General features: G+C 43.5%; 1 protein-coding gene across 1 annotated transcript in view; it reads right to left on the minus strand.

The window, feature by feature from the left end:
* gabrd (gamma-aminobutyric acid type A receptor subunit delta) overlaps positions 1 to 26,998 on the minus strand; it is a 96,179-nt gene that overhangs the window by 32,936 nt on the left and 36,245 nt on the right. Inside the window, exons 2-3 of the mRNA XM_072244751.1 lie at positions 12,762 to 12,874; positions 22 to 89 (exon numbers count right to left, since the gene is read on the minus strand). Of these exons, the coding sequence (XP_072100852.1) occupies positions 22 to 89; positions 12,762 to 12,874 (181 nt within the window). The remainder of the gene's footprint in view (positions 1 to 21; positions 90 to 12,761; positions 12,875 to 26,998) is intronic.

The following is a 26,998-nucleotide window of genomic DNA, read 5'->3' on the forward strand; positions in this document are numbered from 1 at the left end:
TTAAGTGGAGAGAAGTATTACCATATTAGCTTCTGATATGTGGTCAATACTGGCAACTTCTATAGCCAATGCTATGTTCAAAGGAGGTCCTGTGTGTCAAACACAAAGTACATCACTGAATTAAAGATTAATAGGTTTAAATATTATAGATTTGATTCAAATAAACATTAAATAAACAACATTTTATCTAGCCTACAGAAACCCAATGAGGAACACCACAGCAAACTAGAAAATCTGAATACTAGTGAGAATTATTGAGCGATAGAATTATAAAACAGTACAGCACAGAAGCAGGCCTTTTGGCCACCTAGACTGTGCTGAATTATTATTCTGCCTCATCCCATCAACCTGCACCAGGACCATAACCCTTCATAGTTCTCCCATCCATGTATTTATCCAAATTTCTCTTCAGTGTTGAAATTGAACCAGCATCCATCACTTCTGCTGAGAGCCCATTCAACACTCACACCACCCTCTGAGTAAAGAAGATAGTACATGGAAATTAGAAAAATAGAGAGCTATGGGTAACTCTAGGTAATTTCTAAAATAAGTACATGTTTGGCACGACATCATGGGTTAAAGGGCCTGTATTGTGCTGTAGGTTTTCTATGTAACCATTATGAAAAAAAGATACCCCTCATGTTTCCTTTAAACATTTCACCTTTCACCCTTAACCCATTACCTCTAGTTCTTGTCTCACACAACCTCAGTGGAAAAAGTCTGCTTCATTTACCCTATCTATAACCCTCATAATTTTGTATACTTCTATTAAATCTCCCCTCATTTTCCTACACTCTAAGGAATAAAGTCCGAACCTATTCAACCTTTCCTTGTAACTCAGGACCTCAAGTCCTGGCAACAAGTATGCAAAAACAGATTATAAATGTTTGGGAAGACACACAAAATGCTGGAGAAACTGAGCAGCTCAAGCAGCATCTATAGAGAGGAATAAACAGTCCATGTTTCGAGCCAAGACCCCTCATCAGGGTAAATATTTATACCTGTGCTACAGTGATCATCACGGTCTCATTGCTATCATTTGGGCTCAGTGATACAAGTGACAATGATTCCATTACATCGTTCACTTAACTCTCGTTGAGTCAGAAGTACAGCACAGAAACAGGCCCTTCAACCCAACTAGTCCATGCCGAAAACATTTAAACTTCCTACTCCCATCAACCTGAACCAGGAACATAGACTTCCATACCCCTATCATCCATGTACCTATCCAAACTTCTCTTAAATGTTGAAATTGCATGGGGCACTTATGCTGGCATCTCATTCCACACTGTCATAACCCTCTGAATGAAGTTGTTTCCCCTCATGTTCCCCTTAAAATTCTCACCTTTCACTCTTAAGAATAACCCTTGCTTGTAGTCCCTGCCAACCTCAGTGGCAAAAGCCTGCTTGCATTTACCCTATCTATACTCCTCATAATGAATACTTCTCAATGAATACTTCTCTTCGGTATTCACCAATGAGAGGGAACTTGATGATGGTGAGGACAATATGAGTGAGGTTGACGTTCTGGAGCATGTTGATATTAAGGGAGAGGAGGTGTTGGAGTTGTTAAAATACATTAGGACAGATAAGTCCCCGGGGCCTGACAAAATATTCCCCAGGCTGCTCCATGAGGCGAGAGAAGAGATTGCTGAGCCTCTGGCTAGGATCTTTATGTCCTCGTTGTCCATGGGAATGGTACCGGAGGATTGGAGGGAGGCGAATGTTGTCCCCTTATTCAAAAAAGGTAGTAGGGATAGTCCGGGTAATTATAGACCAGTGAGCCTTACGTCTGTGGTGGGAAATGTGTTGGAAAGGATTCTTAGAGGTAGGATCTATAAGCATTTAGAGAATCATGGTCTGATTAGGGACAGTCAGCATGGCTTTGTGAAGGGCAGATCATGTCTAACAAGCCTGACAGAGTACTTTGAGGAGGTGACCAGGCATACAGATGAGGGTAGTGCAGTGGATGTGATCTATATGGATTTTAGTAAGGCATTTGACAAGAATCCACAAGTTAGGCTTATTCAGAAAGTTAGAAGGCATGGGATCCAGGGAAGTTTAACCAGGTGGATTCAGAATTGGCTTGCCTGCAGAAGGCAGAGGGTGGTGGTGGAGGGAGTACATTCAGATTGGAGGATTGTGATTAGTAGTGTTCCACAAGGATCTGTTCTGGGACCTCTATTTTTCGTGATTTTTATTATTGACCTGGATGTGGAAGGGTGGGCTGGCAAGTTTGCTGACGACACAAACGTTGGTGGTGTTGAAGATAGTGTAGAGGATTATCAAAGATTGCAGAGAGACATTGATAGGATGCAGAAGTGGGCTGAGAAGTGGCAGATGGAGTTCAACCCAGAGAAGTGTGAGGTGGTACACTTTGGAAGGACAAACTCCAAGGCAGAGTACAAAGTAAATGGCAGGATACTTGGTAGTGTGGAGGAGCAGAGGGATCTCAGGATACATGTCCACAGATCCCTGAAAGTTGCCTCACAGGTAGATAGGGTAGTTAACAAAAGCTTATGGGGTGTTAGCTTTCATAAGTTGAGGGATAGAGTTTAAGAGTCGCGATGTAATGATGCAGTTCTATAAAACTCTGGTTAGGCCACACTTGGAGTACTGTGTCCAGTTCTGGTCACCTCACTATAGGAAGGATGTGGAAGCATTGGAAAGGGTACAGAGGAGTTTTACCAGGATGCTGCCTGGTTTAGAAAGTATGCATTTTGATCAGAGATTAAGGGAGCTAGGGCTTTACTCTTTGGAGAGAAGGAGGATGAGAGGAGACATGATAGAGGTGTACAAGATAATAAGAGGAATAGATAGAGTGGATAGCCAGCGCCTCTTCCCCAGGGCACTATTGCTCAATACAAGAGGACATGGCTTTAAGATAAGGGGTGGGAAGTTCAAGGGGGATATTAGAAGAAGGTTTTTTACTCAGAGAGTCTTTGGTGCATGGAATGCACTGCCTGAGTCAGTGGTAGAGGCAGATACACTAGTGAAGTTTAAGAGTCTACTAGACAGGTATATGGAGGAATTTAAGGTGGGGGTCTATATGGGAGGCAGGGTTTGAGGTACGGCACAACATTGTTGGCCGAAGGGCCTGTACTGTGCTGTACTATTCTATGTTCTATGTTCTATAATTTTGTATACCTATAACCAAGTCTCCTCTCAATCATCTATATTCTAAAGAGTACAGTCCTAACCTATTCAACCTTTCCTTATAACTTAGGTCCTCCAGACCCAGCAACATCCTTGTAAATTTTCTCTGCAATCTTTCATTTCTTCCTGTAGATAGTTGACCAAAACTCTGCACAATTCTCTAAATTAGGACCCACCAATGTCTTTTATACTTCAACATAACATCCCATCTCCTGTACTCTATACATTGATTTATGAAGGCCAATGTGTCAAAAGCTTTCTTTACAACCCTGTATACCTGTGACACCTTTTTCAACAAATTATGGACCTGTATTCTCACATCCCTTTGTTCTACCACACTCCTCACTACCCTACCATATGCTGTGTAAAACCTACCCTGACTGGTCTTACCAAAGTGCAAAACCTCTCACTTGGCTGCATTAAATTCCATCTGCATTTTTCAGCCCATTATTCCAGCTGATGCAGATCCCTCTGCAAGAATTGATAGTCTTATTCATTATCCACTACACTCCCAGAGTAGGTGTTATCTGCAAATTTGCTGATCCAGTTAACCATATTATCATCCAGATCATTGATACAAATGACAAACTACAAAGCACCCAGTGCTGATCCCTGAGGCACAACACTAGTCACAGGCCTCCAGTGTGAGAGGTGCCCCTCTACTACCACTCTCTGGCTTCTCCCACAAAGACAATGTCAAATCTAATTTACTACCTCATCCTGAATGCCAAGCATCTGAACCCACGCAGGACCTTGTCAAACACCTTACTAAAGTCCATGTAGGCAACATCCACTGCTTTGCCTTCATCCACTTTCCTGGTAACTTCCTCAAAAAACTCTGTAAAATTGGTTAGACATGACCTACCACACATGAAACCATGCTGACTAACCTTAATCAGTCCATGTCTATCCAAATACTTATATATCCTGTCCCTTAGAATGCCTTCCAATAACTTTCCCACAACTGCTGTTAGACTCAATGGCCTAAAATTTCCTAGTTTCTGTTTAGAGCCTTTTTTTAAACAGCGGATTAACATTGGTTTTTCTCCAGTCCTCTGGTACCTCTCCTGTCGCTAAGGAAGTTTTAAATAACTCTGCTAGGGCACTGGCAATTTCCACACTTGCCTCCCGTAGGATCTGAGGGAACACCTTGTCAGGGCCTCTGGATTTATTCACCCTGATTTGCCTCAGGATAGGAAACACCTCCTCCTCGTAATCTGTACAGGGTCCATGAAGTTGATGCCACTTTGCCTCACTTCTATAGACTTTGTATTCGTCTCCCGAGTAAATACAGATGCAAAGAATGCATTTGAGATCTCCACCACCTGCTTTGGCTCCACACATAGTTTACCATTCTGGTCTTCCAGAGGATAAATTTCGTCCTGTGCAATCCTTTTGCTCCTAACATATATGAAGAATTCCTTAGGATTTTCTTTCATCTTGTCTGCTAGGAAAACTTCATGCCTTCTTTTAGCCTTTCTGATTTCTTTCTTAAAAGTTCAGTGAAGTGAAGCTAAAGATATTCAAGGAATTTCCATAAATGGGACTATTCATAAGATTTCCCTTTATGCGGATGATCTCTTGGTTTATGTTTCGAATGCTGAAGAATCTATTCCTAGTTTATTGAAATTATTAGATGAAGTTGGATTGTTTTCAGGATATAAATTAAACCTGCATAAAAGTGAATTATTTCCTTTAACTGATCCTGCTTCTATATATGATGACATTCCTTTTAAAATTACGGATTCTTTTAAATATTTAGATATTATCATCACTAAAAATTATGGAGACCTTTATAGAGCTAATTTAGTTCCCTTAGTGGTTTTTATGAAGCAATTTTTTTATAGATGGAATCCACTTACACTTTCGTTAGCCGGCCGAATTCATGCAGTTAAAATGATGACTTTACCAAAATTTTTATATGTATTTCAAAATATTCCTATTTTTCTAACTAAGAAGTTTTTTGATCAGGTTGACTCTATTATTTCATCTTTTGTTTGGAATAATAAAAGACCAAGAATTGGAAAATGTCATTTACAAAAATTAAAAAAAGGATGGAGGTCTTACTTTGCCTAATTTAAGAATGTATTATTAGGCGGTTAATATACGTTATGCGTGTTCTTGGTTATATTGGACCGATAAAAAGGAATGACCACCATGGGTTGATCTGGAATTGATAATTGTGAAACAATTTTATTTAACTTCATTATTAGGAGCTCCTTTACCTGTACAATTAGCCAGAATTTTTATTCTAAATATAAATTCTATGATTAAGGAGTCATTACGAATCTGGTACCAGTTTCTTAAGTTTTTTAATCTTAAAAAATTTAACCTTTTTAGTTTAATTTATCAAAACTATTTATTTAAACCTTCACTTCGTGATCCTACCTTTTCTCTTTGGAGGAATAAAGGAATTTTTTTCCTTTATGGATTTGTTTCAAGAAGGCTGATTGATGTCCTTTGAGAAATTAGTAACTAAATATTCTCTCTCATATTCACATTTTTTGCAATATCTTCAGGTCAGACATTTCTTACAAGAATATTTAAGTAATTTTCCATATATACAAGATTCTGACCTGTAAGACATTATTTTAAAAATGAACCCTTTAGTGAAAGGTTTCATTGGGAAAATTTATAATTTACTGTTACAGCAGGATAACTATCCTTTACTTAAGATTAAGCAAGATTGGGAAAGAGAGCTTAACATGACCTTGATAACAGGATTGGTTGTGAATTTTGAAGTTTGTGAACTCTTCTTCGATTTGTGCCAGTCATTCTCTAATTCAATTTAAAATTGTACATCGTTATTATTTGACAAAGGAGAGATTGTCTAAAATATTTCCTAAAGTAAATAGTCAGTGTGATAGATGTAAAACTGAGATAGCTACATTGACACATATGGTTTAGTCGTGTTCTGTACTGAAACAGTTTTGGAAATCTATTTTTTCTACAACTTCTAAAGCTTTAAAAATCAATTTACAACCTAATAAATTGACAGTTTTGTTTGGTATAATTCCTCAATATATTCACTCTGGTTCCCATCCCCCTGCAACTCTAGTTTAAACCCCACCATGCAGCTTTAACAAACTTTTCCCCAGGATATTAGTCTCCTCTGGTCTTCATCACCAGGTCATGATCAATCCTCTCTGGTGGTTTTGTTTATTCAATAAAACACCAGATAAAGATAACGGCTTTTACTTTTTGTTCCTTTGTTTGAATTTTTCTGTTTTTTCTATATTCATTCCTGAGGGCTGATTCATGCTAGGAGAAATTACTCTTGGATATGTTATACCTTGGCAGTGGAAGTTGTCTACAAGGACTTGAGCAAGGTATTTGACAAGGTTCTGAATGGGAGGTTGGTCAAGAAGGTTCAGTCATTCAGCATTCAATATGAGGTAGTTGGTAAATTGGATTAGATGTTGGCTTTGTGGGATAAGCCAGAGAGTGGTAGTAGATGGATTCTTCTCTGACTGGAGGACTGTGACTAGTTGTGTGCTACAGGGATCGCGGCTGGATCCTTTGATATTTGTCATCTATGTCAATGACCTGGATGATAATGTGCTTAACTGGATGAACAAATTCACAGATGACACGAAGTTTGGGGGTGTGGTGGACGGTGAGGAAGGCTATCATGGCTTGCAGAGGGAACGTTCCTGAACACATTTGACAAACTCTTGCCTTAAACAAGGTTGAAAGAGTACAGTGAAAATTTACAAGGATGCTGCCAGGTCTGGAGGGCCTGAGTTATAAGGAAAGATTGAATAGGATAGGCTGTATTCCTTAGAACATATCAACTGGAAAAATGAGCTGACAAATAGCAGATGGAAGTTAATGCAGGCAAGTGCAAGGTTTTGTACTTCAGTAGGACCAAATAATGTAGGTCTTATACAGTGAATGGTAGAACAAAGGTATCTGGGAATACAGGTCTATAATTCATTGAAAGTGGTGTGTGACTAAAGACCAAGTTATCAGAAGATAGATGCCGATAAGAGAGACAATGGGGAAACATTCAAAATGTTAATATGAGATACGAGAGAGATTAACGAAAAGAGAAGCAGTTCCGAGTATTGTCAGACTGGTTGCTTTGAACCTGAACTGTTTGAAGTTTGATGGACAGGCAATACCCCAGCAGGGGGATAAAAGGAACAGGTTCGCTAAGGCAAGTGACACACCACGACACCACGAGATAACGAGACCCTGGAAGTGCGTTGTGCCCCCCCCCCCACAAGTTGGTGGGAGTTTTGGAGGTCTGATCGCAGAACCGACCATAGACGCACAGGGTGGAAAGGTACGATCGGCGGGAACCTGGTGTGTGTGTCCACCCTTGCCTGGGTGCCGGGTTCACCGCAGAAGAATGATTGTATCCGGAACGGAGGAGTCACAGTCAGTGACCTCAGAAGACATTACAAAGGGCTCGCCCGAAAGCTAACTGCGAGGAATATCAAAGGTCTGTTTGAATCTGATTTGAATATCATCATTCTCTCTCTCTCTCTCTCTCTCTCTCTCTCTCTCTCTCCCCAACGGCACAACAGCGATTACTGCGAACTGAACTAAACGGAACTGAACTCTGCGTCACTTGAGACTGATCATTTTACCCCTAGGTTGCGATACAGCTTGATTGATCCTATTATCCTAGTTCTGTGTACATGTGTGTTTTATCATTGCTAACCTGTTGCATTTATATCCTTACTATTAGAGTACTGTGTCACTTATTTCTTTAATAAAACTTTCTTAGTTCCAGTAATCCAGACTCCAACTAAGTGGTCCATTTCTGCTGGTTTGGCAACCCAGTTACGGGGTACGTAACATAAGTGGGGTTCTCGTCAGCGATTTTGAACGCTAAATTTGGGACTGGGTAAATTGATTGGGTTAAAATTCCTGAAAGAAAGAAAAGGCAAACAGCAGAAATGGAGATTGAGGAATTTCTAAAGGCGCCAACCTTGGAGGCATTAGAGGATGCCAGGAAAGCAGAATTGGTAACTGTGGCCAAACAGTTGAATCTTTTTAAGGGGAAGTCGACCATGAGGAGAGAGGAGATGCACAGAGCTATCATAGAGCATTATGTGTCTAAAGGTGTGTTTCCCCAAGGGGAGCTGGAGGTGATATCTATTGGAAAACCTGGTGGAGACACAGTACAGGTGCAGATTGAAAAACTGAGACTCGAGCACAAGTTCCAGGTAAGGCAGCTAGAACACGAAGAGGAACAGTTAGAACGGCAAAAGAGAGAGAAGCAGTTAGAACGGCAGGAGAGAGAGAGAGAGAGAGGCAGTTGGAGCGAGAAGAGAGGCAGTTGGAGAAACAGAGGGAAAGGGAATTTGAGCTGGTGAGGTTAAAGATGACAGCAGGGGTCCGCGCCGAACCAAGGTGGAGGGTTCAGGGCGACCCAGGAGGTTAGGCTGGTTCCCCCATTTGATGAGACCAATGTTGATCGGTACTTTCTCCATTTTGAAAAAGTTACTGCAAGGCAGGACTGGCCGAGGGATAAGTGGGCTGTTTTGCTTCACAGTGTACTTAAAGGAAAAGCCCAACAAGCATACTCGGCTTTGTCCGCAGAAGATGCCCAGAGGTATGAGGTGGTGAAAGAGGCCATACTCAGGGTTTATGAGTTGGCCCCGGAGGCATACCGGCAGAGGTTCCAGAATGCAAGGAAGCAGTGGGGCCGCACGTATTTAGAGTTTGCCCGTGAGCTGCAGACATATTGTGAGCATTGGTACGCCTTGAAAGGGGTCAATGGGGATTATGACAGACTGCTGCAGCTGATCCTGATTGAGCAGTTTAAAGGTTGTGTCCCTGAGGGTATGAGACCCTACCTAGATAAGAAAGAGGCAGACACTTTAGCAGCAACTGCTAAGTTAGCGGATGAGTACGCGTTGACACATAAAACAAAGTTTGCCCCAAGTAAAGGCTACCAGAAGGGTAGTCGAGAGGGCGGAGAGAGTTCACCAGAAAAGTCAGAAAGTAAGCCAGGGACTAGTGAGAAGGATAAGGTAGACCGGGAGCAGTTTGGTAGGAAGTCTCCTGGGGTCGTATGCTATAATTGTGGGAAAGCCGGTCACTTTGTGTCCAGGTGCTTTGCCCCAAAGAAGGAGACAGGGAAAGGAAAAACAGCAGTTCTGACTGGCTGTATTGAGCCGGCAAACAAACCGCTAGGGGAGAAGAGGTCTGATAAAGTTCAGGAAGGGCGCGAGAGGTTTATCTCAGCTGGATTGGTGTCGGTGAAGGAGGGGTTAAACCCAGTTCCAGTGCGGATCTGGAGAGACACGGGAGCTTGTCAGTCACTGATCTTAAGGAGTATTTTAGACTTTAGTTCAGAGACCGAGACTGGGGAGGTCAGTGTGATCAAAGGCATTGGGAAAGGGACTGAAGCAGTACCTTTGCACCAGATACACCTACAAAGCGACTTGGTCTCCAGACCGGTCATGATCATGGTGAGGCCCAAACTACCGATGGAAGACGTGGAGGTCTTACTCGGTAAGAACCTCGCCGGCGGAGAGGTGTACCCAGCAGTAAGATTGACAAGCCAGGCTGCCAGGATTGAGGCCCCGCACATGGACTCACAGGTTTATCCCGTTTGCGCAGTGACTCAGTGCATGTCTAGAAAGGCTGCCGAAGTAAATATAGAATTGGCTGAGACGTTTTTACCAGCCTTGTATCAGAAGGGGCTAGAAAATGAGGAGCAGCGTAGTGAAACAGAAATTAAGGTAGATTTATCATTAGCAAGGAAGGAATTTGTACAGGCACAGGAGCGAGACGAGGAGCTGATGGTTTTGATGGAGACAGCTCTCTCCGAAGCAGAATTAAAAAGGGAGCCAGTGGGCTATTGTGTGGAGAAGAGAGTGCTAAGGAAGAAATGGAGACCAAGTACCGTGCCCGCAGATGAGGAATGGGGGGTGGTGCCAAAAATTTATGGGGATGAGATTCTTAACCTGGCCCACAAGATACCCCTCGGTGGACATTTTGTGGGAAGGAAAACAGTCGGCGGAATCATGAAAGAGTTCTACTGGCCACACAGGAGGAAGGATGGTATTGACTATTGTAGACATGAGCTAACACAATTACAGGCTTTTGATATGCTAACAGCTTGCCACGATAGGCGAACAAACCTAGTCGGTGTTATCACGAAAATTAATGAGGCTAGTGTGCCACCTGAAAAGGGGAAAACCCATTTTGAAAAGGTAAGTATGGTGCCGACCAGATGGGAGAAGTCTATTGCTTTGGCCAGCTTTGCTGATAAAGTCTCTCCCTTGATCCCCGAACAAGGCGCCCCGCTAAGAGAGCTAATTAAACGGCACGCACATGTATGTTCGGATGTCCCAAGGCAATGCAAAGAGCTGGGACAGGGTGCTGTCATCACATCAGGTTAGCCTAGTGAGCAACACCCCTATAGGGTGATTAATTCAGTGACAAAAGGGCTAAAGAACGCAGAAGTGTATATTGGCGATGTAGTGGTCTGGAGGTGACACGTGGGAGGAGCACAGTGTGGCACCGGTTAAACGGCTGTTTGAAGCCAGCCTGACAGTGAACCTCGCAAAAAGTGAATTCGGCCACGCGAAGGTCACTTATATGGGATTTGTGGTAGGACAGGGGCAGCTGGCTCCGATGCAAGCTAAGGTGCGGGCTATCTCTGAAGTCCCCACCCCGACAGACAAGAAAGCCCTGAGAAGGTTTTTGGAGATGGTGGGGTACTATCAGAAGTTTTGCAAAAAAAAACTTTGCGGATATGACCCACCCTCTTACTAAGCCCTTGCCAAAGAATGCTAAGTTGGTGTGGGACGACCCTTGTTATCTGTGCCCGGGACGAAAACCACTGAGAAGTTACGCTGATCACAACTCATTAGTGTTTTTGGCCACTATGAAGTTTGCTAAGTTGGAGCCTTGTCTTAGAGGATTATTAAAATAACACATATAAAAGGAACGGAAAATGTGATTGCTGACCGTCTGTCAAGGGTTGACAACTTAAAGTTCTCTGTATTAGCCAAATAGCTGATGAACATGTATATTTGTGTGTATCTAATAGTGTATTCATGCCTATAATTTTTACCCCGGTAAAAATCCTTTGAAGGGTAGGGGTGTGACAAAAGACCAAGTTATCAGAAGATTGATGCCAATAAGAGAGACAATGGGGAAACATTCAAAATGCTAATATGAGAGACGAGAGAGATTAACGAAAAGAGACACAGTTCCAAGTATTGTCAGACCGGTTGCTTTGAACCTGAACTGTTTGAAGTTTGATGGACAGGTGATACCCCAGCAGGGGGATAAAAGGAACGGGTTCGCTAAGGCAAGTGACACACCATGACACCACGAGATAACGAGACCCTGGAAGTGCGTTGTGCCCCCCCCCCCCCACAAGTTGGTGGGAGTTTTGAAGGTCTGATCGCGGAACCGACCATAGACGCACAGGGTGGAAAGGTACGATTGGCAGGAACCTGGTGTGTGTGTCCACCCTTGCCTGGGTGCCAGGTTCACTGCAGAAGAACGATCGTATCCGGAACGGAGGGGTCACAGTCGGTGACCTCAGAAGACATTACAAAGGGCTCACCCGAAAGCTAACCACGAGGAATATCAAAGGTCTGTTTGAATCCGATTTGAATATCATCATTCGCTCTCTCTCTCTCTCTCTCCCCCTCCCCAACGGCACAACAGTGATTACTGCGAACTGAACTAAACAGAACTGAACTCTGCGTCACTTGAGACTGATCATTTTACCCCTAGACTGCGATAGAGCTTGATTGATCCTATTATCCTAGTTCTGTGTACATGTGTGTTTTATCATTGCTAACCTATTGCATTTATATCCTTACTATTAGAGTACTGTGTTACATATTTCTTTAATAAAACTTTCTTAGTTCCAGTAATCCAGACTCCAACTAAGTGGTCCATTTCTGCTGGTTTGGCAACCCAGTTACGGGGTACATAACAGGTGTCACATGTAGGTCGGGTGATAAAGAAAGCTTTTGGCACATTGGCCTTCATAAATCAATGTACTGAATACAGGAGATGGGATGTTCTATAAAAGCTGTGTAAGATGTTGGTGAGACCTAATTTGGAGTATTGTGTGCAGTTTTGGTCACCTACCTACAGGAAAGATGTAAACAAGGTTGAAAGAGTACAGAGAAAATTTGCAAGGATGCTGCTGGGTCAGAGTTATAAGGAAAGATTGAGTACAATGGGCTGTATTCTTTAGAACATAGAAGATCGAGAAGAGATTTGGTCGAGGTATACAAAATTATGAGGGGTATAGATAGGGTAAATGCAAGCAGGCTTTTTCCACTGAGGTTGGGTGGCACTACAACCAGAGGTCAAAGATTAAGGGTGAAAGATGAAAAATTTAAGGGGAATATGAGGGAAAACATCTTCACTTAGAGGGTTGTGAGAGAGTGAACGAGCTACCAGCACAAATGGTGCATGTGAGCTCAGTTTCAATGTTTCAGAGACGTTTGGATAGGTCCATGGATAGTATGGGTATGAAGAGCTATTGTCCTGGTGCAGGTCAATGGGAGTAGGCAGTTTAAAGTTTCAGCATGGACTAGATGAGCTGAAGGGCCAGTTTCTGTGCTGTATTTTTGTATGACTCTAGAGATCCCTATTGAATATGGACTTACCTCCTATTCCCGGTCGAAAATTACGAGCATATCCCTTCATTAAATCATCCAGATTTGGCAACCAGGATATTTCTATATCAGTGGTTATGTACTCCCCAAGATCATTCATTGCCCTGTTTAACAAAAGAAAAATTCCAATTCAAAGCAATGAAAACAACGTCAAGGACTTATCTGTTAAAGCAGTCTGTGAGTGAGGTGTGCAGGGTAAGCTGATCTCAGCCTGACTGGGGCATTATTTCTGGCTTCATGACCCCTGAGAAACAGAACTGAGTCAGTTTTCATAACTATTCTTTAACTCTGTTGTCCTAATTCAACATTCACCCTGGGCCATTTACCTCTTTTGGTTCCCAGTAAGGGAGCTTTGTTTTTTTTTTTTGCCTTGCTCATGCCTACTTCTGTAATCACTTCCTGTCCTATGTAACACACAGAAAATGCTGGAGGAACTCAGCAGGTCAGGCAGCATCTATGGAGGAAAATAAACAGTCAGCATTTGTGACTGAGACCTGTCATCAAGACTGAACAGGAAGGGGAAAATGTCAGAATAAGAAGGCAGGGGAGGGGAAGGCGTACAAGCTAGAAGGATGTTTGTAACTATGATGTTGTGGCCATTACAGAGACTTGGTTGAGAAAGGGACAGAGATGAGTGCTTAATTTTCCCAGGGTTTCGATGTTTTGGAAAAGATAGAGAGGGAGGTAAAAGAGGTGGGAGAGCTGCAATACTAATCAGAGACAGTATCACAGCTTCACTCAGAGGGGACAGATTGGAAGGCTCGCTCACTGAATATATACGGGTAAAACTCAAAAATAGAAAGGGTGCAAATCACTCTGGTGGGATTGTACTATAGACCCCCTCCCCAATAGCCCCCGGGACATTGAGGAACAAATATGCAAGCGGATTAAGGAAAAGTATAAAAATAATACGTTTGTAGTCGTGGTGGACTTCAACTTCCCTAATATAAACTGGCAACACACGCAAAATGCTGGAGGAACTCAGCAGGCCAAGCAGCATCCAGGAAAAGAGTACAGTCAATGTTTTGGGCCAAAACTCTTTAGCAAGACTGGAAAAAAGAAGCTGAGGAGTAGATTTAAAAGGTGTGGAAGGGAGAGAGAAAAACACAAGGTGATAGGTGAAACCTTGAGGGGGAAGGATAAAGTAAAGAGCTGGGAAGTTGATTGGTGAAAGGTACAGAAGGCCACGGAAGAAAGAAAAGGGGGCACCAGAGGGAGGAGATGGGTGGGTAAGGAGATAAGGTGAGAGAGGGAAAAGCAGATGGGAAATGTTGAAGGGGTGGGGTGGGGGCACTACCAGAAGTTTGAGTGTTATGGTTGCATACATTTCTGGTCATCCCATTATAAAAGGATGTTGAATCTTTGGAGAGGGTGTAGAAGAGGCTTACCAAGATGTTGCCTGGATTAGAGAGTATCTGGATTATGAGAGGCATAGATAGAGTAAGTGGGCACATGGCCAAGTAGTTAAGGCATTGGACTAGCAACCTGAAGGTCGTGAGTTTGAGCCCCAGCCAAGGGAACGTGTTGTGTCCTTGAGCAAGGCACTTTATCACACATTGCTCTGCGATGACACTGGTGCCAAGCTGTATGGGTCCTAATGCCCTTCCCTTGGACAACATTGGTGTCGTGGAGAGGGGAGACTTGCAGCATGGGCAACTGCTGGTCTTCCATACAACCTTGCCAAGGCCTGCACCCTGGAGAGTGAAGACTTTCCAGATGCAGATCCATGGTCTCACAAGACTAACGGATGCCTTTACTTTATCTTAGATACAGTAAACAGACAGTGTCTTTATCCCAGATAAATGTCTAATATCAGAGGCAGGACTTTTAGGAGATGTTTAGATAGGTACATGAATATGAGGGAACTGGAGGGATAGAGACATTATGTAGGCAGAATAGATTAGTTTATTTGGACAATTGAGTACTTATTTATTTGGTTTGGCACATCATTGTGGACCGAAGGGCCTGTTTCTGTGCTGTACTGTTCTATGTTCTATGTCAGTTCTGGTCACCTCACAACAGGAAGGATGTGGAAAACATAGAAAGGGTGCAGAGGAGATTTACAAGGAGTTGCCTGGATTGGGGAGCATGCCTTGTGAGAATAGGTTGAGTGAATTTGGCCTTTTCTCCTTGGAGCAACGGAGGATAAGAGGTGACCTGATAGAGGTGTATAAGATGATGAGAGGCATTGATCGTGTGGATAGCCAGAGTTTTTTTCTCAAGGCTAAAATGGCTAACACGAGGGGGCATAGTTTTAAGGGTAAGTTCCTTTAATAAATCTAATTACCTTAGGAGTAGGTAATGGAGGCAGCAGTTAGGGCAGTTGAGTGCTCCATTTGCAGGCTGTGGGAAGTCAGGGCGAGCACAATCGTCCCTGTTAACTACACTTGCGAAAGGTGCATCCAGCTGCAGTTCCTGACAAACCAAGTTAGGGAACTAGAGCTGGAGCTGGATGAACTTCGGATCATTTGGGAAGTAGAGGCAGAAATAGAGAGGAGTTACAGGGAGATAGTCACCTCTAGAGTCAGGAGACAGGTAGCTGGATGACTGTCAGGAGAGGGAAGGGGAATAGACAGAATGAGCAGAGCACCCCTGTGGCCGTTCCCACCAATAAGTACATCGTTTTGGATACTGTTGATGGGGATGACCCACCAGGGACAAATTGCAGTGGTTGCGTCTCTGGCACTGAGATGGAACCCTCAACTCCGAAGGGAACGGGGGAAGAGAGGAGAGCAGTAGTGATAGGGGATTCGATAGTTAGGGGGACAGATATAGAGGTTCTGTGGAAGAGATTGAGAATCCTGGATGGTCTGTTGCCTCTCTGATGCCAAGGTCTGCGATATTTTGGATCAAGTTCTCGGTATGCTCAAGAGGGAGGGTGAGCAGCCGGATGTCGTGGTCCATGTAGGGACCAATGACATGGGTAGGAAGATTGAGGAAGTCCTGAAAGGTGAACTTAGGGAGTTAGGCACCAAGATAAAGGACAGGACCTCCAGGATAGCAATCTTGGGATTGCTACCAGTGCCACGGGGAGGCGGATTGAACCTGGAAGTATGATGTGGTAGCTATTAGTGAAACATGTTTACAGGAGGGGTGTAATTGGTAACTAAATATTCCTGGATTTAATTGTTTCGGGTGTGATAGAATCGGAGGGACAAGAGGGGGAGGTGTTGCATTGCTTGTCAGAGAAAATATTACAGTGGTGCTCTAGCAGGATAGATTAGAGGGCTCCTCTAGGGAGGCTATTTGGGTGGAATTGAGGAATGGGAAAGGAGTAGTAACACTTATAGGGGTATATTATGGACCACCAAATGGGGAGCAAGAACTTGAGGAGCAAATTTGTAAGGAGATAGCAGATATTTGTAGTAAGCACAAAGTTGTGATTGGGGAGATTTTAATTTTCCACACATAGACTGGGAAGCCCATACTGTAAAAGGGCTGGAAGGTTTGGAGTTTGTAAAATGTGTGCAGGACAGTTTTTTGCAGCAATACATAGAGGTACCAACTAGAGAAGGGGCAGTGTTGAATTTCCTGTTAGGGAAAGAGATAGGTCAGGTGACGGAGGTTTGTGTTGGGGAGCACTTCGGGTCCAGTGATCACAATGCTATTAGTTTCAATATAATTATGGAGAAGGATAGGTCTGGACCCAAGGTTTAGAGTTTTGATTGAAGAAAGGCTAACTTTGAGGAGATGCAAAAGGATTTAGAAAGAGTGGATTGGTATAATTTGTTTTATGGGAAGAATGTAATGGAGAAATGGAGGTCATTTAAAGGTGAAATTCTGAGAGTACAGAATTTTTATGTTCCTGTTAGGTTGAAAGGAAAGGTTAAAAATTTGAGCGAGCCATGGTTTTCAAGGGATTTTGGAAACTTGGTTCAGAAAAAGAGAGATATCTACAATAAATATAGACAGCAGGAAGAAAATAAGGTGCTCGAGGAATATAAAGAATGTAAAAAGAATCTTAAGAAAGAAATTAGAAAAGCTAAAAGAAGATATGAGGTTGCTTTTGCAAGTAAGGTGAAAATAAATCCCAAGGGTTTCTAGAACAGAACATAGAATAGTACAGCACATCACAGGCCCTTCAGCCCACAGTGTTGTGCCAACCCTTAAACCCTGTTTCCCATATAACCCACCACCTTAAATTCCTCCATATACTTGTCTAGTAGTCTCTTAAACTTTACCAGTGTATCTGCCTCCACCGCTGACTCAGGCAGTGCATTCCACGCACCAACCACTCTCGGAGTAAAAAACCTTCCTCTAATATCCCCCTTGAACTTCCCACCCCTTACCTTAAAGCCATGTCCTCTTGTATTGAGCAGTGGTGCCCTGGGGAAGAGGCGCTGGCTATCCACTCTATTTATTCCTCTTAATATCTTCTACACCTCTATCATGTTTCCTCTCATCCTCCTTCTCTCCAAAGATTAAAGCCCTAGCTCCCTTAATCACTGATCATAATCCATACTCTCTAAACCAGGCAGCATCCTGGTAAATCTTCTCTGTACCCTTTCGATTGCTTCCACATCCTTCCTATAGTGAGGCGACCAGAACTGGACACAGTTCTCCAAGCAAACAACAGGAATTCTGCAGATGCTGGAAATTCAAGCAACACACATAAAAGTTGCTGGTGAACGCAGCAGGCCAGGCAGCATCTCTAGGAAGAGGTGCAGTCGACGTTTCAGGCCGAGACCCTTCGTCAAGGGATTTGAAAGTTGGAGGGGGAGGGGGAGATCCAAAATGATAGGAGAAGACAGGAGGGGGAGGGATGGAGCCAAGAGCTGGACAGGTGATAGGCAAAAGGGATACGAGAGGATCATGGGACAGGAGATCCGGGAAGAAAGACGGGGGGGGGGGACCCAGAGGATGGGCAAGGGGTATATTCAGAGGGACAGAGGGAGAAAAAGGAGAGTGAGAGAAAGAATGTGTGTATAAAAATAAGTAACAGATGGGGTACGAGGGGGAGGTGGGGCATTAGCGGAAGTTAGAGAAGTCGATGTTCATGCCATCAGGTTGGCGGCTACCTAGACGGAATATAAGGTGTTGTTCCTCCAACCTGAGTGTGGTTTCATCTTTACAGTAGAGGAGGCCGTGGATAGACATGTCAGAATGGGAATAGGATGTGGAATTAAAATGTGTGGCCACTGGGAGATCCTGCTTTCTCTGGCGGACAGAGCATAGGTGTTCAGCAAAGCGGTCTCCCAGTCTGCGTCGGGTCTCGCCAATATATAAAAGACCACATCGGGAGCACCGGACGCAGTATATCACCCCAGCCGACTCACAGGTGAAGTGTTGCCTCACCTGGAAGGACTGTTTGGGGCCCTGAACGGTGGTAAGGGAGGAAGTGTAAGGGCATGTGTAGCACTTGTTCCGCTTACATGGATAAGTGCCAGGAGGGAGATCAGTGGGGAGGGATGGGGGGGGATGAATGGACAAGGGAGTTGCATAGGGAGCGATCTCTGCGGAATGCGGGGGGGGGGGAGGGAAAGATGTGCTTAGAGATGGGATCCCGTTGGAGGTGGCGGAAGTTACGGAAAATAATATGTTGGACCCGGAGGCTGGTGGGGTGGTAGGTGAGGACCAGGGGAACCCTATTCCTAGTGGGGTGGCGGGAGGATGGAGTGAGAGCAGATGTACGTGAAATGGGGGAGATGCGTTTAAGAGCAGAGTTGATAATGGAGGAGGGGAAGCCCCTTTCTTTAAGTTCTCCAAGTATGGCCTAACCAGAGTTTTATAGAGCTGCATCATTACATCACGACTCTTAAACTCTATCCCTCGACTTATGAAAGCTAACACCCCATAAGCTTTCTTAACTACCCTATCCACCTGTGAGGCAGCTTTCAGGGATCTGTGGACATGTACCCCCAGATCCCTCTGCTCCTCCACACTACCAAGTATCCTGCCATTTACTTTGTACACTGCCTTGGAGTTTGTCCTTCCAAAGTGTACCACCTCACATTTCTCCGGGTTGAACTCCATCTGCCACTTCTCAGCCCACTTCTGCATCCTATCAATGTCTCCCTGCAATCTTCGACAATCCTCTACACTATCTACAACACCACCAACATTTGTGTCACCTGCAAACTTGCCAACCCACCCTTCTACCCCCACATCCAGGTCGTTAATAAAAATCATGAAAAATAGAGGTCCCAGAACAAATCCTTGTGGAACACCACTAGTCACAATTTTCCAATCTGAATGTATTCCCTCCACCATGACCCTCTGCCTTCTGCAGGCAAGCCAATTCTGAATCCACCTGGCCAAACCTCCCTGGATCCCATGCCTTCTGACTTTCTGAATAAGCCTACTGTGTGCCACCTTGTCAAATGCCTTACTAAGATCCATGTAGATCATATCCACTGCACTACCCTCATCTATATGCCTGGTCACCTTCTCAAAGAACTCTATCAAGCTTGTTAGACACAATCTGCCCTTCACAAAGCCATGCTGACTGTCCCTGATCAGACCATAATTCTCTAAATGCCCATAGATTCTATCTCTAAGAATCTTTTCCAACAGCTTTCCCACTACAGACGTTAGGCTCACTGGTCTATAATTACCCGGACTATCCCTGCTACCTTTTTTGAACAAGGGGACAAAATTCGCCTCCCTCCAATCCTCCGGTACCATTCCCATGGACAACAAGGACATAAAGATCCTAGCCAGAGGCTCAGCAATCTCTTCCCTCGCCTCGTGGAGCAGCCTGGGGAATATTCCATCAGGCCCTGGGAACTTATCCGTCCTAATTTTTTAACAACTCCAAAACCTCCTCTCCCTTAATATCAACATACTTCAGGACATCAACCTCACTCATATTGTCCTCACCATCATCAAGTTCCCTCTCATTGGTGAATACCGAAGAGAAGTATTCTTTGAGGACCTCGCTCACTTCCACAGCCTCCAGGCACATCTTCCCACCTTTATCTCTAATCGGTCCTACCTTCACTCCTGTTATCGTTTTTTTCTTCACATAATTGAAGAATGCCTTGAGGTTTTCCTTTACCCTACTCGCCAAGGCCTTCTCATGCCCCCTTCTTGCTCATCTCAGCCCCTTCTTAAGCTCCTTTCTTGCTTCTCTATATTCCTCAATAGACCCATCTGATCCTTGCTTCCTAAACCTCATGTATGCTTCCTTCTTCCACTTGACTAGATTTTCCACCTCACTTGTCACCCATGGTTCCTTCACCCTGCCATTCTTTATCTTCCTCTCCGGGACAAATTTATCCCTAACATCCTGCAAGAGATCTCTAAACATCGACCACATGTGTCCATAGTACATTTCCCTGCAAAAACATCATCCCAATTCACACCTGCAAGTTCCAGCCTTATAGCCTCATAACTTGCCCTTCCCCAATTAAAAATTTTCCTGTCCTCTCTGATTCGATCCTTTTCCATGATAATGCTAAAGGCCAGGGAGCGGTGGTCACTGTCCCCAGATGCTCACCCACTGAGAGATCTGTGACCTGACCCGGTTCGTTACCTAATACTAGATCTAGTATGGCATTCCCCCTAGTCGGCCTGTCAACATACTGTGACAGGGATCCGTCTTGGACACTCTTAACAAACTCTGCCCCATCTAAACCCTTGGAAATGATCAGGTGCCAATCAATATTAGGGAATTTAAAGTCACCCATGATAACAACCGTGTTATTTTTGCACTTTTCCAAAATCTGCCTCCCAATCTGCTCCTCTATATCTCTACTGCTACCAGGGGGCCTTTAGAATACCCCCAATAGAGTAACTGCTCCCTTTCTGTTCCTGATTTCCACCCATACTGACTCAAAAGAGGATCCTGCTATATTACCCACCCTTTCTGTAGCTGTAATAGTATCCCTGACCAGTAATGCCACCCTTCCTCCCCTTTTTGACTAGTGGTGTCCCACAAGGATCTGTTCTGGGACCTCTACTTTTCGTGATTTTTATTAACGACCTGGATGTGGGAGTAGAAGGGTGGGTTGGCAAGTTTGCAGACGACACAAAGGTTGGTGGTGTTGTAGATACTGTAGAGGATTGTCAAAGATTGCAGAGAGACATTGATAGGATGCAGAAGTGGGCTGAGAAGTGGCAGATGGAGTTCAACCCGGAGAAGTGTGAGGTGATACACTTTGGAAGGGCAAACTCCAAGGCAGAGTACAAAGTAAATGGCAGGATACTTGGTAGTGTGGAGGAGCAGAGGGATCTGGGGGTATATGTCCACAGATCCCTGAAAGTTGCCTCACAGGTGGATAGGGTAGTTAAGAAAGCTTATGGGGTGTTAGCTTTCATAAGTCGAGGGATAGAGTTTAAGAGTCGCAATGTAATGATGCAGCTCTATAAAACTCTGGTTAGGCCACACTTGGAGTATTGTGTCCAGTTCTGGTCACCTCACTATAGAAAGGATGTGGAAGCATTGGAAAGGGTACAGAGGAGATTTACCAGAATGCTGCCTGGTTTAGAAAGTATGCATTATGATCAGAGGTTAAGGGAGCTAGGGCTTTACTCTTTGGAGAGAAGGAGGATGAGAGGAGACATGATAGAGGTATACAAGATATTAAGAGGAATAGATAGAGTGGGTAGCCAGCGCCTCTTCCCCAGGGCACCACTGCTCAATACAAGAGGACATGGCTTTAAGGTAAGGGGTGGGAAGTTCAAGGGGGATATTAGAGGAAGGTTTTTTACTCCGAGAGTGGTTGGTGCGTGGAATGCACTGCCTGAGTCAATGGTGGAGGCAGATACACTAGTGAAGTTTAAGAGACTACTAGACAGGTATATGGAGGAATCTAAGGTGGGGGCTTATATGGGAGGCAGGGTTTGAGGGTCGGCACAACATTGTGGGCCGAAGGGCCTGTACTGTGCTGTACTATTCTATGTTCTATGTTCTATGTTTTTCCCCCCTCTCTATCCCTCTTAAAGCACTGAAATCCAGGAATATTGAGAATACATTCCCGCCCTGGTGCCAACCAAGTCTCTATAATGGCCACTACATCATAATTCCATGTATGTATCTAAGCTCTCAGTTCCTGTTACCTTTGTTCCTGATGCTTCTTGCATTGAGGTACACACACTTTAGCCCTTCTACCTTACTACCTTTACACCCTTTATTCAGCTTCTCTTTTCAAAACCTCTCTATATGTTAGATCCGGCTTTACTCCACGCACTTCTTTCATTGCTCTATCACCTTGGGTCCCATTCCCTTGCAAATTAGTTTAAACCCTCCCGAACCATGCTAGCAAACCTACCTGCAAGGATATTGCTCCCCCTCGAGTTCAGGTGCAACCCATCCAATCTGTACAGGTCCCACCTTCCCCAGAAGAGATCCCAATGATCCAAAGATCTAAAACTCTGCTCCCTGCACCAACTCCTCAGCCACGCATTCAACTGCCATCTCCTCCAATTCTTACCATCACTCTCACGTAGCACTGGCAGCAATCCTGAGAAAGCCACCCTTGAGGTCCTGTTCTTCAGCTTTCTGCTTAGTTCCCAAAACTCACACTTCAGGACCTCATCCCTCTTCCTTCCTATGTCGTTGGTACCAACATGTATCACGACTTCTGGTTGCTTTCCCTCTTGTACCAGGATATATTAATAGCGAAATGATAGTGAGAAATAAAATTATATTATCTACCGTTATATTAATAACAAAAGGATAGTGAGGGATAAAATTGGTCCCTTAGAGAATGAGAGTGGACGGCTATGTGTGGAGCCAGAAGAGATGGGGGAGATTCTGAACAATTTCTTTTCTTCGGTATTCACTAAGGAGAAGGATATTGAATTGTGTGAGGTAAGGGAAACAGTGAGGAAGTTATGGGAACTATGATGATTAAGGAAGAGGAAGTATTGGAGCTTTTAAGGAATATAAAGGTGGATAAGTCTCCGGTTCCTTACAGGATATTCCCTGGGACCTTGAGGGAAGTTAGTGAGCAAATAGCAGGGGCTCTGACAGAAATATTTCAAATGTCATTAGAAATGGGGATGGTGCTGGAGGACTGGTGTATTGCTCATGTTGTTCCATTGTTTAAAAAGGGTTCTAAGACTAAACCTAGTAATTATCAGCTTGTGAGTTTGACATCAGTGGTGGGTAAATTGATGGAAAGTATTCTTAGAGATGGTATGTATAATTATCTGGATAGACAGGGTCTGATTAGGAACAGTCAACATGGATTTGTGTGTGGAAGGTCATGTTTGGCAAATCTTATTGAATTTTTTGAAGAGGTTACTAAGAAAGTTGACGAGGGTAAAGCGGTGGATGTTGTCTATATGAACTTCAGTAAGGCCTTTGACAAGGTCCTACATGGAAGGTTGGTTAGGAAGGTTCAATTGCTAGGTATTAATATTGAAGTAGTAAAATGGATTCAGCAGTGGCTAGATGGGAGACGCCAGAGAGTAGTGGTGGATAACTGTTTGTCAGATTGGAGGCCGGTGACTAGTGGTGTGCCTCAGGGATCTGTACTGGTTCCAATGTTATTTGTCGTATACATTAATGATCTGGATGATGGGGTAGTAAATTGGATGAGTAAGTATGCAGATGATACTAAGATAGGTGGCGTTGTGGATAATGAAGTAGGCTTTCAAAGCTTGCAGAGAGATTTAGGCCAGTTAGAAGAATGGGTTGAAAGATGGCAGATGGAGTGTCATGCTGATAAATGTGAGGTGCTACATTTTGGTAGGACTAATCAAAATAGGACGTACATGGTAAATGGTAGGGCATTGAAGAATGCAGTAGAACAGAGGGACCTAAGAATAACGGTGCATAGTTCCCTGAAGGTGGAATATCATGTGGATGGGGTGGTGAAGAAAGCTTTTGGTCTGCTGGCCTTTATAAATCAGAGCATTGAGTATAGGAGTTGGGATGTAATGTTGAAATTGTACAAGGCATTGGTAAGGCCAAGTTTGGAGTATTGTGTGCAGTTTTGGTCACCGAATTATAGGAAAGATGTCAACAAAATACAGAGAGTACAGAGAAGATTTACTAGAATGTTTCCTGGGTTTCATCACCTAAGTTACAGAGAAAGGTTGAACAAGTTGGGCCTTTATTCTTTGGAACGTAGAAGGTTGAGGGGGGACTTGATAGAGGTATTTAAAATTATGAGGGGGATAGATAGAGTTAATGTGGATAGGCTTTTTCCATTGAGAGTGGGGGAGATTCAAACAAGAGGACATGAGTTGAGAGTTAAAGGGCAAAAGTTTAGGGGTAACATGAGGGGGAACTTCTTTACTCTGAGAGTGGTAGCTGTGTGGAACGAGCTTCCAGCAGAAGTGGTTGAGGCAGGTTCGATGTTGTCGTCTAAAGTTAAATTGGGCAGCTATATGGACAGAAAAGGAATGGAGGGTTATGGACTGAGTGCAGGTCAGTGGGACTAGGTGAGAGTAAGAGTTCGGCACGGATTAGAAGGGCCGAGATGGCCTGTTTCCGTGCTGTAATTGTTATATGGAAGTAGGTACCGAGGGGATGTCAGGGGTAAGTTGTGCCACACACCGAGTGGTGGGTGCATGGAATGCACTGCCAGCGGTGCTGGTGGAAGCGGATACAATAGGGTCTTTTAAGAGCCTCTTAGATAGGTACATGGAGCTTAGAAAAATAGAGGGCTTTGCGCTAGGGAAATTCTAGACAGTTTCCAGAGTAGGTTAAATGGTCAGTACATTGTGGGCTGAAGGGCCTGTGATGTGCTGTAGATTTCTATGTTAGACTATAAGACCATAAAATGTAGGAGCATAATTTGGCCATTTAGCCCATCGAGTCTTCTCTACCGTTCATCATGGATGATCCTGGATCCTACTCAACCACAGACCTGCCTTCTTACCATAACCTTTGATGTCCTGACCAATCAGGAAACTATCAATTTTCACTTTAAATAAACCCACAGTCTCGGCCTCCACAGCTGACTGTGGCAGAACATTCCACAGGTTCACTATTCTCTGGCTAAAAAACAATACTCCTTGCCTCTGTTCTAAAGGGTTGCCTCTCAATTTTGAGTCTGTGGTCTCTGGTTCTGAACACCCCCAGCAAAGGAAACACCCTCTCCACATCCACTTTATCTAGTCCTTTCAACATTCAGTAGGTTTCAATGAGGAGCCCTGTATTCTTCTTAATTCCATTCTTCTAAATGTTCTGAGGTGATAGGAGAAGCTAGGTGGGTGGGGGAGGGGGGATGAAGTATGAAGCAGAGAAGTGATAGATGGAAAAGGTAAAAGGGCTGGGGAAGAAGGAATCTAATAGGAGAGGAAAGTGGACCATGGGCGAAAGGGAAGGAGGAGGGCACTGGCAGGTGAGGAGAAGAAAAGTAAGAGGGAACCCAGAGTGGGGAATAGAAGAGGGAAGTGGGTGAGGATAAAATTACTGGAAGTTAAATGAATCGTGGCTCATGCCATCAGGTAGATGTTGCAAGCTGTATGATCCATGTATGAGAGATGGAAAGGTAATAAAATGTGGACATCTCCAGCAAGCTGAAAAGCAGGCGTGAAGCTGGACACCTTGCTTAGATGCTGAGTGACTGTAAAAATATCCTGAATCGAATATTTAGCCTGGACAGACAACACAGTTGAAGTCAAGGAGTTGGTAGCTTAACTCAGCTTCACTTGTGAGTCAGTGATGAAGTGAAGATGCCTCTAATAAAAACTCATTTGTTATGACTCACATCAAAAATTTTTTTGCAAAAATTTGTCAAATGTTGACAATTCCATAAATAATAAATATTAGTTTCCCTAATAACTGGTGCCAGAAAATAGCCAGTAATATCATGAAGGATCTCTCCCACACTGCTCATGAACTGTTTGTCCCACTCCCATCAGGTAGAAGGCTATGTAGCAACCACATCAGGAACATCAGACAAAAACAGTTACTTTTCCCAAGTAATAAGGTTGGTCAACACATCCACCATTCCACATCCCCAACCACCACGACTTCAGAATTTCCTGTTAGTCAACTTATGTATAGATAATACAATGCTTAGCATCACTTCATGGACATACAATTAATCTATGGATTAATCTATCTGATGTATTTACATTTATTGTTTTCTTTATTTTTCGTGGTTTTGTGTTGCGTCAGATCTAGAGTAACAATCACTTCGTTCTCATTTACACTTGTGTCAAAAAAAATCAGGCAGAGAGATTGAAATTTAAAGAAAAAGAGAGAAAAATTTACATGCTATAAACCTTTGATTAAAACTGTTTCTCCAACTTACAGAGTTTCTTGAATGTTGGAGATATTGTCAATTTCTTGACACTTGGTTGCCAAGAATTCCAACCTGCTATATTCTATATTAAGTAACACTGTTTACAGTAATGCAAAGATGAGTAGATTTCAAGGTGAGAAGTGTCACAGGGGAGGACAGCACATTCCAAACAATCCTCCTACTGTAGTATCCACAGCTGTCAAATGTCAGAAAGATTAGAGCTCCCTGAGCAGTGAGTTAGCAAGCAACTGTGAAATTTCCTCAGATTAGATAAGCACTATAGAAACAGTTTAACCGAAACTGTACAAACCACATTAACCTAAACTGTACAAACCGCATTATCATAAATTGCACAAACCGCATTATCATAAATTGCACAAACCATATTCAGATAAACTTTACAAACAGTGTTAACACAAACTGTACAAACTGCCTTAACCCAAAACCTACAATCCCCATTCACTCAAATTGTACAAACCACGTTAACATAAACTAATCAAATAGTGTTAACACAAACTATAAAAACCACATGAACACAAATTGTATAAGCCACACTAAAATAAACCGTACAAGTAGTGTTAACATAAACTATAAAAATCACATTAACACAAACTGTACAAACCACGTTAACCCAATCTATACAAGCTGCATTAACCCACCTAGAACCAACCGTGTGACCCCAAACTGTACAAACTAGGTTAACCCAAACAGTACAGACCACAACACCTTATGCAGAACACCCTAAAGGTTAACTTACAGGTTGAAACGGTGGTGAGGAAGGCAAATGCAATGTTAGCATTCATTTGGAGTGGTCCAGAATACAAGAGCAGGGATGTGATGCTGAGGCTTTATAAGGCACTGGTGAGGCCTCACCTTGAGCACTGTGAACAGTTTTGGGCTCCTCATCTAAAAGATGTGCTGGCGTTGGAGAGGGTCCAGAGGAGGTTCAGAAGGATGATTCCGACAATGAAAGGGTTATCATCCGAGGAACGTTTGATGACTCTGGGTCTGTACTCGCTGGAATTTAGGAGGAGGGGGGATTTCATTGAAATCTTTGCAATGTTGAAAGGCTAGACAGGG

The sequence above is a fragment of the Mobula birostris genome, chromosome 27 (genome assembly GCF_030028105.1).
Source record: "Mobula birostris isolate sMobBir1 chromosome 27, sMobBir1.hap1, whole genome shotgun sequence".
Taxonomy (NCBI): Eukaryota; Metazoa; Chordata; class Chondrichthyes; order Myliobatiformes; family Myliobatidae; genus Mobula; species Mobula birostris.